General features: G+C 42.5%; 1 protein-coding gene across 2 annotated transcripts in view; it reads left to right on the forward strand.

Moving 5' to 3' along the window:
* Positions 1-16,095, forward strand: part of TXK (TXK tyrosine kinase) — a 78,188-nt gene extending 62,093 nt beyond the window's left edge. Inside the window, exons 15-16 of one of the 2 annotated variants that reach the window (XR_008480234.2) lie at positions 1,757-1,909; positions 8,579-16,095. Coding sequence is in view for 1 of the 2 variants with exons in the window: in XM_035293743.3 (XP_035149634.2) it covers positions 1,757-1,825 (69 nt within the window). In the remaining variant the exon portion in view is untranslated. Of the gene's footprint in view, positions 1-1,756 lie in introns of both variants that reach the window. The other variant, XM_035293743.3, reaches the window with a different exon arrangement.
* Positions 16,096-16,561: the final 466 nt, after the last annotated feature.

Below are 16,561 nucleotides of genomic sequence, written 5' to 3' on the forward strand. Positions count from 1 at the left end.
GTGGAGCTGAGACGGAGAAGGGGGAAGGGAACTGATAAGTAGGGTGCTGTCAGAAGGCCCATGTAAACAACGTTACTCTCAAATTGCCCTCAAAACATTGATTAAAACAATGGTATGGTTATGTTGATTTATTTGTTTCAAAATGTTGACTTATTTTTGAGACAGAGTCTTCCTCTTTTGCCCAGACTGGAGTGCAGTGGTGTGATCACAGCTCACTGCAGCCTTGATCTCCTAGGCTTAAGAGATCCACCCACCCCAGCCTTCTGAATAGCTGGGACGACAGGCATGACCAGCTAATTTTAAAAAATGTTTTGTAGAGATGGGGTCTCACTTTGTTGCCCAGGCTTGTCTCAAACTTCTGGCCTCAAGCAGTCCTCCCACTTTGGTCTCCCAAAGTGCTGGGATTACAGATGTGAGCCATTATGCCAGCTGCAAAAGTTGATTTTGCCTAAAACTTTACCCCACTTGCTTAGGGGATTAGAATCAAATGTGATTATGTTATCATTGAAAGACACATTTCAGAGCTGTATACACAGAAACTCAGGCTCCTCAGAGAGCTCAACAATATATTCCCAGAGTCTGAATGAGGACTCTCATATGCACTTGTGCTGTCTTCTGCTCTGTTTATTTTATTGATGCTCTCTGTTTATAAGCCATGGAGAGCGGCGTCTTTCCGCTGACACTGCTGTCAGTGACACCTGTGAAAATGTCGCTACTATGAGTAGCTCTGTTTCCCATGGTTTTCAAAGACGCTGACAATTCCATCTCTTCTTCCTCATGGAATCAGAGCCAAATGACACCCCTAAGTGAAATAGGAAAAATGCTCCAATCCCTGGCTCCATAGCCAGGGATATGGGGTCACTTATGGTGAATATCTTCCTTTAGAGTTGCTGACTCTTGAAAACTGTGCAAAGAACACAGGCTTTTACAACTTTTTTAAGTGTAAGAATATGCAGCAATCGTTTTTCTATGGGTGTGAGGGACTTCCACACTCTTATGTCTCTGTTAATGGAGACTAAAGACAGCACAACCTGTGCCCCAGGATCTTCAGAGTCCCTCATGAAAACATGCCTTTTGCTGTCTGACTGAGCCCCTCCTTTCTGTAGGGGCTCAGGTATCATAGATACCTCAAGCTGAGCTTGGGAGCCTGGTGCTCTAGATGTCCCTTCTCCCAGACCTTTCTTTACCTCACACATGTCAAGTCATCCAAATAGATCTCTAGGGTGGGGGTGTCCTACAGAACTTTCTGCAATGCTGAAAATGTTCTACATCCATGTGGTCCAATATGGCAGCAGCACTTCTGGCTATTGGGTATTTGAAAAGTGGCTAGCATGACTGAAGAACTGAATTTAAACATTTATGTAATCTAGGGAATTGAAATTGAAATAGCCGCTTGTGGCTAGTGTTTGCAGGTTTTATTTTTGCAGCATTCACTAACATTTTCATACTCACGCTTCACTCAACTGCCAATCATGCTGTGGTATGTCACTCAAGATAACTTTCTCTTCCTTTTTGGGGAGAGCCAGCCTGGATTCAGGTCTCTGCCAGCTAGTTCCAGAGCTGGTCTCTGAGTGATCCTTGACCCATTTATGCTGCAGGTTGCAATTTTTTGAATTTTTGCATGAGTGAAAAATCAGACCTTGGTGATGACCTTGAGCAGTAGGATATAAATAACTCCCACATGCTTAGCATTCCAAAATGGAACACAGCATAAGTGGGTTAAGCTGAGCTAACCACCCACATCTCCCTTTTCCAGAAACCCAAAGGCCGCCCTACATTTGCTGACCTGCTGCAGGCACTCACAGAGATTGCAGAAACCTGGTGACCTGAAATGGAATGCCAACGCAAAGAATCATCTTGCAAAACTGTCACTTATTGTGAATATCTTCACCATATGGGGACACTTATGGTGAATATTTTCATTAGAGTTACTGACTCTTGAAAACCGTGCAAAGATCACAGGCTTTTAAAACTTTACAAAATTTAAGACTATTCAGACAATCTATGTTTTTCTATGTGTGAGTTGGACGTGTACACTCTTATTTTTCTGTAAAATATTTCACATCTCAAATGTGAAGAAGTGAAAAAGGCTTCACAGCAGTCTTCATAGTGACTGCTCCTCATGATCATAGCCCCAGGAACCCTTAAGGGTACATGAAAATCTGACCCTTCACAAGGCTTAGGATGTTTCCTTCTTGAAGATGAATGACATTCATCACTTCAGTGATCCATGCATAGAAGATGAAAATAAATTCCCCCAACTCATGGGATAAAGGGGCCTCCCTTGCAGAATGTCATGCTTTTGGGCTGTATAGATCTTTGCAGAAAATGCACCTTTGTAAACCACATGAATGTTAGCATTCTGGAAATGTCTTTTGTTAATATAATCTTCCTATATGTTATTTATCAAATTGCTTTTTCACATATCTGTTTATCCTGAAGGCAGGTTTTTTTGCATGTGAGTTTTAAACACTGTTATAGGAAGTAATCGAAGCTCATCTTTGAACAGATCCTGGTGACATTCTATTTCCCGGAAAATCCAGAACCTGATTTTAATTCTGTGATTTTATACTTTTTGCATGTGAGATTGGACAGTTTCAGAGGCCTAATTTTTTACAGTAAGTGCCTTTGTAATTTTCAGGAAGGTTTGTTCTTTCCAGAAGAGGAGACAAAAGCAAGATAACCAAATGTGACATCAAGCTCCATTGTTTTGAAAATCCAGGATTTTGAATTGGACATGAAACAACCAGCAATCACAGATAAATCTTAACTTTGCCTGCAGTCTTTGTAGGAATGACCAGAAATTGATCTTTATCATTCTGAGTGCTTCAGGAGTACCATAAGAAACAATATACTGGAGAAAGCACGAGTGTAATTACCATGAAGTCTAACAATAGGAGCCCACTATTTGCACACTTTCCCACCCTGTATCATGGGTCTGTGGGAACAAGTTTATGATCCTCATTAGAGTTTAAGTTGTTGATTGTCAGTCGTTGTGACTTTTAAATTATATTTCCCCCACTCAAAGAATGGTATCTTTATATATCAATGACACTCAATAAATGTGTATTATTTCTAATGAGAATTAGGTACAAAAAGAGACTTGATAATTCAACTGATGGTCTCAGAAATGTTTGGGCCGGATGTGGTGGCTCATACCTATAATCTCAGCACTTTGGGAGGCTGAGGTGGAAGAATAGCTTGAGCCCAGTTAGAGATCAGCCTGGGCAACAAAGTGAGATCCCCTCTCTATAAAAAATATATATATATTACCTGGGTATAGTGGTGCATGCATGCATGTAGTCCTAGCTACTGAGAGGCTGAGACAGGAGCCCAGGAGGTCAAGGCTGAAGTGAGCCATGATTGTGCCATTGCACTCCAGCCTAGTGGATAAGCTTTTTAATGTGCTCCTGATTCAGTTTGCTAGTATTTTATTGAGGATTTTCACATCGATGTTCATCAGGGATACTAGCCTGAAATTTTCTTTTTTTAATTGTGTCTCTGCCAGGTTTTGGTATCAGGATGATGTTGGCCTCATAAAGTGAGTTGGGGAGGAGTCCCTCTTTTTCATTGTTTGGAATAGTTTCAGAAGGAATGGTACCAGCTCCTCTTTGTACCTTTGGTAGAATTTGGCTCTGAATCTGTCTGATCCTGGGCTTTTTTTGTTTGGTAGGCTATTAATTACTGCCTCAATTTCAGAACTTGTTGGTCTATTTAGGGATTCGACTTTTTCTGGTTTAGTCTTGGGAGGGTGTATGTGTCCAGGAATTTATCCATTTCTTCTAGATTTTCTAGTTTATTTGCATAGAGGTGTTGATAGTATTCTGTGATGGTAGTTTGTATTTCTGTGTAATCAGTGGTTATCTCCCCTTTATCATTTTTTACTTTTTCTGTTTGATTCATCTCTCTTTTCTTCTTTATTAGTCTGGCTAGTGGTCTATCTATTTTGTTAATGTTTTAAAAAAACCAACTCCTGGATTCATTGAATTTTTTGTAGGATTTTTTTGTGTCTCTATCTCCTTCAGTTCGACTATGATTTTAGTTATTGCTTGTCTTCTGCTAGCTTTGAATTTGTTTGTTCTTGCTTCTCTAGTTCTTTTAATTGTGATGTTAGGGTGTCGAGTTTAGATCTTTTCTGCTTTCTCCTGTGGGCATTTAGTGCTCTAAATTTCTCTCTAAACACTGCTTTAGCTGTGTCCCAGAGATTCTGGTATGCTGTGTTTTTGTTCTCACTGATTTCAAAGAACTTATTTATTTCTGCCTTAATTTTGTGATTTACCCAATAAATTCAAGAACAGGTTGTTAATTTTCCATGTAGTTGTGTGGTTTTGAGTGAGTTTCTTAATCCTGAGTTCTAATTTGATTGCACAGTGGTCTGAGAGACTGTTTGTTAGGATTTTCATTATTTTTTATCTGCTGAGGAGTGTTTTACTTCCAATTATGTGGTCTATTTTAGAATAAATATGATGTAGGGCTGAGAGAATGTATGTTGATTTGGGGTGAAGAGCTTTGTAGATACCTATTAGGTCTGCTCGATCCTCAGCTGAGTTCAAGTCCTGGATATCCTTGTTAATTTTCTGTCTCATTGGTCTGTCTAATATTGACAGTGGGGTGTTAAAGCCTCCCACCATTATTGTGTGGGAGTCTAAGTCTTTTTGTAGGTCTCTAAGAACTTGCTTTATGAAACTGCTTGCTCCTATATTAGGTGCATATTTATTTAAGATAGTTAGCTCTTCTTGTTGCATTGATCCCTTTACCACTATGTAATGCCCTTCTTTGTCTCTTTTGATCTTTGTTGGTTTAAAGTCTGTTTTATCAGAGACTAAGATTGCAACTCCTGCTTTTTTTTTTCTTTCCATTTCCTTGGTTAATCTTCCTCCATCCCTTTATTTTGAGCCTATATGTGTTTTTACATGTGAGATGGGTCTCCTGAATACAGTGCATTGATGGGTCTTGACTCTTTATCCAATTTGCCAGTCTGTGCCTTTTAATTGGCTCATTTAGCCCATTTACATTTAAGATTAATATTGTCATGTGTGAATTTGTTCCTGTCATTATGATGCTAGCTGGTTATTTTGCCCATTAGTTGATGCAGTTTCTTCATAGTGTCAATGATCTTTACATTTTGGTTTGTTCTTGTAGTGGCTGGTATGGATTTTTCCTTTCAATATTTAGTGCTTTCTTCAGGAGCTCTTGTATGGCAGTCCTGGTGGTGACAAAATCCCTCAGCGTTTGCTTGTCTGTAAAGGATTTTATTTCTTGTTCACTTATGAACCTTAGTTTGGCTGGATATGAAATTCTGGGTTGAAAATTCTTTTCTTTAATAATGTTGCATATTGGCCCCCACTCTCTTCTGTCTTGTAGGATTTCTGTAGAAAGATCTGCTGTTAGTCTGATGGGCTTTGCTTTGTGGGTAAACCCTACGTTTCTCTCTGGCTGCCCTTAACATTTTCTTTCTTTATTTCAACCTTGGTGAATCTGAGAGTTATGTGTCTTAGGGTTGCTCTTCTCAAGGAGTATCCCTGTGGTTTTCTCTGTATTTCCTGAATTTGCATGTTGGCCTGTCTTGCTAGGCTGGGGAGGTTCTCCTGGATATAATATCCTTAAGTGTGTTTTCCAACTTGATTCCATTCTCGCTATCACTGTCAGGTACACCAATCAAACGTAGGTTTGGTCTTTTCACATAGTCCCATATTTCTTGGAGGCTTTGCTCATTGCTTTTCATTCTTTTTTCTCTAATCTTGTCTTCATGCTTTATTTCATTAAGTTGGTCTTTAATCTCTGATATCCTTTCTTCCGTTTGATTGATTAGGCTATTGATACTTGTGTATGCTTCACGAAGTTCTCATGCTGTGTTTTTCAGCTCCATCAGGTCATTTGTATTTGTCTGTAAACTGGTTATTCTAGTTAGCAATTCCTCTAACCTTTTTTTCAAGGTTCTTAGCTTCCTTGCATTGGAGTTAGAACATGCTCCTTTAACTCAGAGGAATTTGTTATTACCCACCTTCTGAAACCTACTTCTGTCAGTTTGTCAAACTCATTATTTGTTCAGTTTTGTTCCCTTGCTGATGAGGAGTTGTGATCCTCTGGAAGAGAAGAGGCATTCTGGTTTTTGGAACTTTTAGCCGTTTTGCACTGGTTTTTCCTCATCTTCATGGGTTTATCTACCTTTGGTGTCTGCTGTTGGTGACCTTTGGATGGAATTTTTGCATGGTAGTCCTTTTTGTTGATGTTGATGCTGTTGCTATTTGTTGGTTTTCCTTCTAAAAGTCAGGCCCCTCTTCTGCAGGTTTCTGGAGTCTGCTGGGGGTCCACTCCAGACCCTGTTGGCCTGGGTATCACCAGTGAAGGCTGCAGAACCACAAAGATTACCGTCTGCTCCTTCCTCTGAAGCTTTGTCCCAGAGGGGCACCTGCCAGGTGCCAGCCAGAGCTCTCTTGTATGTGGTGTCTGTCAACCCCTGCTGGAAGGTGTCTCCCCCTCAGGGGGAATGGGAGTCAGGGACCTACTTAAGGAGGCAGTCTGTCCCTTAGCAGAGCTTGAGCACTGTGCTGGGAGATCTGCTGCTCTCTTTAGAACCAGTAGGCAGGAATGTTTAAGTCTGCAGAATCTGTGCCCACAGCTGCCCCTTCTCCCAGGTGCTCTGACCTAAGGAGATGGGGGCTTTATCTATAAGCCCCTGACTGGGGCTACTGCCTTTCTTTCAGAGATGCCCTGCCCAGAGAGGAGGAATCTAGAGAGGCAGTCTGGCTACAGTGGTGTTGCTGAGCTGCGGTGGGCTCCACCGCGTCCGAACTTTCCAGGGGTTTTGTTTATACTGTGAGGGGAAAACCCACCTACTCAAGCCTCAGTAATGCCAGATGCCCCCTTGCCCCACCAAGCTTCAGCGTCTCAGGTCAACTTCAGACTGCTGTGCTGGCAGTGAGAATTTCATGCCAGTGGATCTTAGCTTGCTGGGCACTGTGGGGGTGGGATCTGCTGAGCTAGACAACTTGGCCCCTCTGCTTCAGCCCCCTTTCCAGGGTAGTACAGGATTCTGTCTCACTGGCATTCCAGGCACCACTGGGGTACAAAAAAAAACCTCCTGCAGCTAGCTCGGTGTTTGCCCAAATGGCTGCCCAGTTTTGTGCTTGAATCCCAGGGCCCTTGTGTTAAAGGCACGTGAGAGAATCTCTGGTCTGTAGTTTGTGAAGACTGTGGGAAAAGCATAGTATCTGGGCCTGAATGAACTGTTCCTCACAGCACAGTCCCTCACAACTTCCCTTTGCTAGGGAAGGGAGTTCCACAACCCCTTGTGCTTCCCGGCTGAGGCAACACCCCACCCTGCTTCTCCTCACCCTCCATAGGCTGTAGGATGCACCACCTGCCTAACCAGTCCCAGTGAGATGAACCGGGTACCTCAGTTGGAAATGCAGAAATCACCCACCTTCTGCATTGGTCTTGCTGGGAGCTGCCCAATTTTTAACTATTAAGATCAGTGCTGCTATGAACATTTTTCTATCTTTTCATATCTTTTGGTGAAAATACGTATGTGTGGTGGTTAATACTGAGTGTCAACTTGATTGGATTGAGGGATACAAAATGTGTTTGAGTGGGCATTGCCGAAAGAGATCAATATTTGAGTCAGTGCGCTGGGGAAGGCAGATCCAGCCTTAATTGGGTGGGAACTGTCTAGTCAGTCACCAGCAAATATAAAGCAGGCAGAAAAAAATGTGAAGAAGCGAGATGGGCCTAGCCTCCCAGGCTACATCTTTCTTCTGTGCTGGTTGCTTCCTGTCCTCAAACATTGGACTCCAAGTTCTTCAGTTTTGGGACTCAGACTGGCTGTCCTTTCTTCTCAGCTTTCAGACAGTCTATGACAGCCTACTGCGGGATCTTGTGATTGTGTAAGTTAAAACTTAATAAACTCTCCACACACACACATATATATGGAGAGTTTATTAAGCATTAACTTATACAATCAGACAGCCTATTGTGGGACCTTATGATTATAGGACATATAAATATACACCCAAACACACACACACACATAGATATATATATGTGGAGAGTTTATTAAGTATTAACTTATAGAATCACAATGTCCTACAATACACACACACACACACACACACACACATATATAGAAGTATGTGTGTGTGTGTTTGGGTGTACATTTATATGTCCTATCATATATATATATATATATATATATCTCAAGGATATAATAGTGTGTGTGTGTATATATATATATATCCTATTAGTTCAGTCCCTCTAAGAGAACCCTGACTTGTACAGCATATATTTATGTTAGCTATATGCCTAGGAGTAGAATTATGAGCCAAACCATATGGATATGTTCAGCTTTTGCAAATAATGTCAAACAGTGGTCCTAAGTGGACATGCTGTGGACATACCCGAGGACCTACACAGCAGTGTATGAGTTCCAGCTGCTTCACATCCTCAAGAGCATTTGGAGTTGTCTCTTTGGTCATAAAAAATGGCCGGAGGACTTTTAAGGACACAAATGTCGCATATTTAGTTTTGTTTGTTAAGCTGTGCTGCAATATAATCTCCATCCCCAATTCTTTGTTGTCAGCACTGCGGTGTGTTAAATGTACAACCTAAAATACATAGTATTTGGGAAGATTGAAGTGATTTGGAGTGATCAAAGGGGAAGAAGAGAGATGTAATGAAGAGCAGGGAAGAGGAAATTGGCAGAAGTAAGAACCTGGAACTGGAGGTATGAAAGATATGGGTTGCCCATCATCTGTGGGATGGACACACACAGACACAGACACACACACACACACACACACACATTTGGTTACTTGTATCTCTACCTCTTAAAAAGTGTTGGTCTTGTTGAATGTTTAACAAGAAACTTGACAGATTTGGCTAAACAAGTTTTGGGGTTAGCATTGGAGACAGATGCATTGCTCGACCCGTAGAAAAACTGAAGAAAGACAGAGGATGAGAGAAGCAGGGAAACAGCTGGAGGTAGAATGGTGCTTGATAGACTGGGGGCACAGGAATGGCTGCTTTCTTAGGGTGTCCATGATGTGACCTCCCCCACTTCCATTAGCCCTTGTTATTCAGTAGAGTCTGTTGGGATCATGAATGCTGTGTTTAAGAGGGTTTTATTACATGTGTAGAAGTATACAAGGTGTATTTTATATTTGGTTCTACACAATACAGAGCAAAGATCACATGAAACACGGAAATCTGGAAGGCAAGAGAAACTCTAAGCACATAACCCCCCTGAGAATTTATCTAAACTTCGAGAAGACTTTGGATATATACAAGGTGTGCAGTTGCTACATTGAGGATAAGGCAAAAGCCGATTTTGAGAGTAAATAGAACCTCAGCTAACATACAGGTTACAGATATTTAACTTCCCAATAGCCTGGATTTCTGGAAAAGGTTACAGATATTTAACTTCCTGATAGCCTGGATATCTGGAAAATTTAAGGAGTTCACATCTGGGTGACAGTTGCCTTAGCAGAAAAATCCAAACATAAATGGTATGAGATGCAGAAGACATACAATTAAAGATACAATTAAACAAGAAAATTACAATTGGGACCAAGGGGAGGCCATTCCCAGAGCCACATGTGAAGAGTTTCCCTACTTCATCTGCAGAGAAGAACTGGATATTAACTGGAGAACCTCGTATAACCCACAGATACACACTCACATATAGCCAGTACAGATTCACTCCCCAATGCTCAGTGTAAGAAGTTAACATTGTTTTTATTTTTCTTTATAAAGACTTTTGAATTTTTAAAATTTATTTATTTGAGATGGAGTCTCACTCTGTCACCCCAGCTGGAATGCAGTGGCATGATCTTGGATCACTGCAAATTCCTTCTCCCAGGTTCAAGCAATTCTCCTGCTTTAGCCTCATGTATATCTGGGATTACAGGTACGCACCACCACAGCCGGCTAATTTTTATTTTAATTAATTATTTTAATTTTAATTTTATTTTTAGTAGAGACAAGGTTTTGCCATGTTGGTCAGGCTGGTCTCGAACTCCTAACCTCAAGTGATCCACCTGCCTTGGCCTCCTGAAGTAGTGGGATTAAAAGCGCAAGCCTCGGTGCCCAGCCAACATTGTTTTTCTGAATCAAATTTAATCTGGTCCTGAAACTCTCCCTTGTTATAGTTGGTGAGAAATGCCTTTTGTGGGGAGACACTCTGCCTGACTTCCCAAGGAGAGACAAAAGTCCTGGAGGCTTCTGTGCTGCATCAAAAAATAGAGCTCAGGGGTGGGGGTGCAGGGAGGGGCATCCTGGGCCCTGTGAGTTCTATTGTTCTTTCCCTTTCAGGATGAGCTGTCGCTGATCCTCTGCTTCTGTCTGGCATAGAGATCCCTGTCATAGGAGTCCTCCCTGCTGACTGTGGGCTCAGCCCCCAGGGCCTACCCACGGCTCTCTAGGAAGCCATATCCCTTAGTGCTCAGCCTCTCACACATCCTGGGACCATTTTCTTATTCTCAGTGCTGTAGAGCTTGGGCCTTGACCCTTAAAACAAAATTATTTTGACACTTGGTAAAATGGTATGGGAGATTTCATTTGAAAGTATTGCAAATAGTAGAGAGAGACGAACTCAACTCTGACTACAGCAAAGGCAGCTGGAGTCAGTAGATATGAAATAGTAGGGGGATCGTCGCTAAACTGGTTTAACAAGATTCTAAGTAATGGCAGATCAAGGACTAAGATATTAAGGATGAGGAATTTGATCAAATATCAAGGGTTGGGGATTTCTTGCTAAACTGACTTAGCAGGATTCTTGCTAAAGCCAGGCCAAAGATGGGCCTGAGATTAGGCCTTAGTAAGAAGAGGCTCATAGAAACGTTAACTAAAATTTGGCCAAAAAGGGAGTCTGTTATCACTCCTCATGTTAGTGGCCAGTCTCAGGAAAGCCAGCCTCTCGCCTCCAGATCAGTGCATTTCTGTTTCATATTTAAGAACCACCCTCCACCCACTCTGGATGTCACAAAATGATATCCATATTGTCTTCACTGGATCTAAGTCTCAAACACTATTTTAATTCTGGGGAACTTAGGTGTTGTAAGAAGCACAAACCTTGTCAATCACAATCTTGCCTTTTTTTCCTGGGATAAGAGTGGGGAAGGAGATGCCTTATTACTCCCTGATGAAGTTCCAAACTTTCAAAAGAAAACAAAATATCTTTTTATCAGTGAGTCACTCTTCCCTTAAAAACATATGCAGTTCCTTCACTCATGTTGTACTTGCGCTCTTTCCTGTGTCTGCCTTGAATTGTGTTACTATGAAAACATCTTCCAGACAGTAGCATCACTTAGGGTGCAAGTAGGGGCGATGTGTTTTTAGTTTCCTAAGGACAGGGTGTGTGGTTTGGGCAAGGGGCAGTTTCTCAGCTCCCTTTGGGGAATCTTCTTCATTCAGACTCTAGTTTCTCTAGATCCAAGGGTTCTCAGATCTCTTAGCATGGTTCACATTATGGGCTGGATAAGTCTTTGTTGTGAGAGAATGTGCTGTGCATTGGAGGATATTTAGCACCATCTTTGGCCTTTACCCAGTATATGCTGATGCCCCTCCCCCAGGAGAAACAACCAGAAATGTCTCTAGAACATTGCCAAATTTATGTATATGTTCAGCTTTTGCAAATAATGCTCCTAAGTGCCTAGAACGTTGTCTTTATGTAATGTCTCTAGAACATTGTGTTCTAGAGACATTTCTGGCTGTTTCTCCTGGGGGAGGCAAAATCGCCCCTGGTTGAGAACCACCGATTTAATTACTAAAGCTTCTTGACCTGGGTTTAAGGAGGTCCATGGACTTGGATGGAGAAAAGAAATTACATCTTTATTTTTTATTTATCTCTAATTAAATGTTAGCATTTCCCACAATTCCAAATGTGAATTCACATTTCCCATGATACTAAATGTGAATTCACATCTAGAATTATGGAAAAAAACACACAAAACTCTAGTACTTTATATAAGCAGTTTCTGTGACTTCGTCAAAATATGAAAAAGTAGTATTTTCATGTCATGTGGGAGTTGTTTCAACTTTCCCAATTTACATTCATCACTACTTCAAAGTTGTGATCGCTTCTAGAACTGTCACTACATCCTGTCATTTAACACAATAAAAAGACATTTTATGAAAGCACAAATTTGTTTTTTAAATATTTTGATCACTTTATGTCAAAATAATTGGTTTCCTTTTTAGTTCTATGTACTCCTATTTTATGCATTTAAAAACATTATTCCAGCCGGGCATGGTGGTACATGCCTATAGTCCCAGCTATTCAGGAAGCTGAGATAGGAGGATCACTTGAGCCCAGGAGGTCGAGGCCGCAGTGAACTATGTTTGTGCCACAGCACTCCAGCTGTGGCAACAGAGCAAGACCTTGTCTCAAAAAAGAAAAAAAAACCACAAAAATTATTCCAAGAAGGAGTATAAAGTCTTCCCTAGACTTCCAAAGAGATCTGTAGCATAAAAAAAGATTCAAAACCCTTCTGTATCCAACAGGATTTCTGAATCTGGAGGGATGTATGCTGGGCCACACATAACCAATCAGCCACTTACTGTTGGCTAACAAGCAGCCCCATGAGGATTTAATTCTGGCCAGTCGTGCAAGCTGATTCCCTGATGTGCATATCCAGCCCAGCCTTTTTCACCCCAGATATTACTGGGACTGGTCCTTGGCTCTGGTTTGCATGTCTCCTTTTCCACCCGCCTTGCACCCTCTATGGTAGTATCCAAGACATGATGAGTGAAGAGCCTCAACTGCTTCCATGTTTGGCAGCAGAGAGAGAGAAGCTGGCTTCAACCCCTCCCTCCTTCCAGTTGGCCTGGGGTTCATTTCCAGATGGGCATTTCAGCCTCTCTTTTCCTCTGGAGCCACACCCAGTTAGTTGAAGGGAAATAGAGTGGGTGAATCATATCTCTCTGGAGGCAGGGTGGCTCCATGCCACTTTCAAAACAAGACAAAACAAAACTCCAATTTGAACTGGCATTTTTGGTTCTTACCACCAGGCAGGGGATGCTACTGGCATCGAGTGAATAGAGACCAGTGATGTTGCTAAACATCCTACAAAGAACACGTGCCCCACAACAAAGAATTATCTGGCTCAAAATGTCAACAGTGCTAAGGCTAAAAGGGGTATCATTAGACCCTGTGACTGTGGAGTTCAGGGGTGCAGACATTCACCCTGTTATCATCCTTCCAGCTCCATTTCTCATGTCTCAGGCTACCTCCTCTTCTACCTCTCCCAGATGAAAAGTGGATGCTGTGGTCACATACCTTACCTTGGCAGACTATACCATCCAGAGGGAGAGAACATCTCTGTCCTTGCATTTCCACCAGAGTCCTGAAATTCTCTCTAACTGGATCAGATCCACACGCCCACTAGGTGTGTGTAGCTAGTGGCATGGAATGCTTTGATTGGTTTGGACTTGGGCATGTGTTTCCTCAAGAGCCAAGGCTGAAATCCATTTACCTTGAAAATGGAAACTGAGAGCCATTCAGAGGGTCTGGAAAGGGGAGTGATAGATGCTGGAATGATAGTCAGCAAATACCAAATGTTCATCTTTTCCCAATTCCCCTCTTGCTTTCTGGCCATTTTGCATGTAATCTGCCATCTTCTCTTTCTTTTCTTTTTTCTTTTTTTTTAAGAGTAGGTCTTACTCTGTTGCCCAAGCTGGAGTATAGTCGTGTGATCGTGGCTCACTGCAACCTCTGCCTCCTGGGTTCAAGCAATTCTCCTGCCTCAGCCTCCTCCATAGTAGCTGAGATTACAGACGTGTGCTAACACACCCAGCTCATTTTTGTGTTTTTTGGTAGAGATGGGGCTTTCTCTGTGTTGGCCAGGCTGGTCTCAAACTCCTGGCCTCAAGTGATCTGCCTGTCTTGGCATCCCAATGTGTGAGGATTGCAGGCCTGAGCCACTGCACCCAGCTGTACCTTCTTCTCTAGTAACAAATTGGAGCACTTCAGCTATGACCTTTATTTTTCTAAAGAAAGTTAGGTTAAACATGATGAGTAAATTGGGAGAATGTTGTCAATATTTAGTGCCGGTTGGCCAGATTCTGTTTTCTCTAGTACTTCAAGTGATCTGGGAGCAAATTTTCTCACAGTTAGAAATAACAATATATGAAGATCTTAAGAAAAAGCTGACAATCCTATGCAGGTACCTTCCTTGAATGCAAGTAATGGTGGGTTTGGTGGCTTTCACCACAAGGAGCTGTCTGGGAAAGCTGAAATGCAGTTTGGAGATAAAGGGAGAACTTTATCTAGTAGTGACATTGAACATAATTAACTGATTTGACAAGGCACAAACATACCTATTAGAGTGAATGCTAACAGCTAGCAATAGCAGCCCTTCCAGTGCAGACTGTGACTCTCAGCCCTGGCAAGGTGACCTCACAGTGTGAAGCGAAGGGAAAGGGCTGTTTGTGTTGGAGCGGTGCCCCTGCACCTCTGGTCTCCACATTTCTCATCATCCTAGTTGCTGCTTACCCCGCTAGCTTTTGCAGGTGGAGTTGGTGACTGGTGTGGACTGGTCTTTCCTGACTTGGCCAGGGCACAGAAGCTCTCCCTGGCTGACTTGATCTCACCCCAGCTCTTGCTGGCACTACGGGCTGAGAGTGTAAGTTTAGACTGCCACAGCCTTCCATGGCCCCTCAGCCTGGGTTGCAGGTCACCTTGCTCTCAAAGGGTGAGTGTTATGTCTGCTTCTGACTCAACTCAGCTGCTTCCAGAGGCCCATCCTGAGCACAGGTGGGAACTTCTGGGTCCTGTCCATACCACACAGGGACTGAGAATAGCTCCAAAAGCTAAAACTTCACAATTTTGCACTCCTGCCTCTACCCTCACTCCCCTGCTTAATCACGCTGTGTGGCAGAGTTTTCCACGGCTGCTTTCCAGACAGTTCGTGGGGCAGTTCCCTCCAGGAATCCGAATACGAGGCAGAGTGCAAGCCTCCTTGCCATTGCCAGTATCCTCTACCCGGCCCTCCTGCCCCCACAAGTATCTTCAACCCTTCTAACACCACTCTCCCTCTTCTGCCCACAAACCACTGGGCTGGAGAATGTGAACGTTTCATTTCCTCTTCCTGGTGTGGTTTTCACACACTAGAATGATCTGAGAGCTTTTCAAAAATACCATTGCTCATGTTTCACATTCTCATCCCCCTCCATCCATGCAGTTCTGATTTAACCTCTCTTAGAGGGACCCAGGCATTGGTAGTTTTAAAACCAGCACTCCAGGTGATTCCAATGGGCAGCCAGGGCTGAGCGCCGCTGTTCTAGGACAGTTCTTAAACGTCCCTGCTTATTAACATCTTCTGGGAGCTTTAAAAAATCCCGATGCCGAAGCTGCACCCCAGGCCAATTAAATCAAAATATCTAGGCCAGGAATTGGTATTTTAAAAGGTTCCCTGGGCTATTCCAATGGCAAATGTGAAAACTAGGGTTCTTCTAAGCCAGTTCTTAAACTTTAATGCATTAGTACATGCAGTCACCTGGGGGCCTGGTTAAAATGTAGATTCTGATTCAGGAGGTCTGTGTTAGAGCTTCAGATTTTGAATTTCTAACAAGTGCCCAGGTAATGACACAGGTGCTGGTCCTTGGACCATATCCTTCTTCACAGAGGTTCGTTCATTTGTCTCAAAACTCCCTTAACTAACAAGATTTCAGGAAGAGGATAACTAGTTTATGGGTAAATAGAGTTCTTTAAAAAACATTATACCCACGATGCATGGCAACAGATAGCTTCCCGGTGGACACTGACTTTCTATTCCAAAAGTCAGCTACAACTCATTATTCTTCATGTTTTGGAAGCTAGAATTCTCAATTTTTTGGGCCCTCTCATAGCAAGCATACTACATGAGAAAGTTCCATGTAGTGAGATAATAGCCGGAAGTGCCTGGAGAAGGCTTCCTTTCCCAAATAAAAATCCCAGGTCTTAATAGAAGGAAAAATTGTTTGCATCTTCCTGCTTGGAATATGGCTTTGGGACCTGGAAGTAGAGCACCCATCTGTGACTCTGAGGAAACAGGCATGAAGATGAAGGCCTGGACACAGGGCTGCCAATAAAATATGAGACAGCTGGTAAATTTGAATTTCAGATATACAATGAATTTTTTTTTTTTTTTGAAATGGAGTCCAGCTCTGTCTCCCAGGCTGAAGGGCAGTAGCACAATCTCAGCTTATTGCAAACTCGGCCTCCCAGGTTCAAGTGATTCTTCTGCCTCAGCCTTCCGAGGAGCTGGGACTACAGGTACCCACCATTACGCCTGGCTAATTTTTGTATTTTTAGTAGAGACAGGGTTTCACTGTGTAAGCCAGGATGGTCTCAATCTCCTGACCTCGTGATCCATCCACCTTGGCCTCTCAAAGTGCTGGGATTACAGGCGTGAGCCACCACGCCCAGCTAACAATGCATCATTTTTTAGTGTAAGTGTTGCAGTCACCCTCCACATTGTCATCACCCCCAGAAATGGATGAACCCCTTGCTCCAAATTTGCTTCAAATATTGGGATTATTGATGTCATACCCAAAGAGGATATGAAAAGGTTTATGACTCAAATAA

This window comes from Callithrix jacchus, chromosome 3 (genome assembly GCF_049354715.1).
Source record: "Callithrix jacchus isolate 240 chromosome 3, calJac240_pri, whole genome shotgun sequence".
Lineage (NCBI taxonomy): Eukaryota > Metazoa > Chordata > Mammalia > Primates > Cebidae > Callithrix > Callithrix jacchus.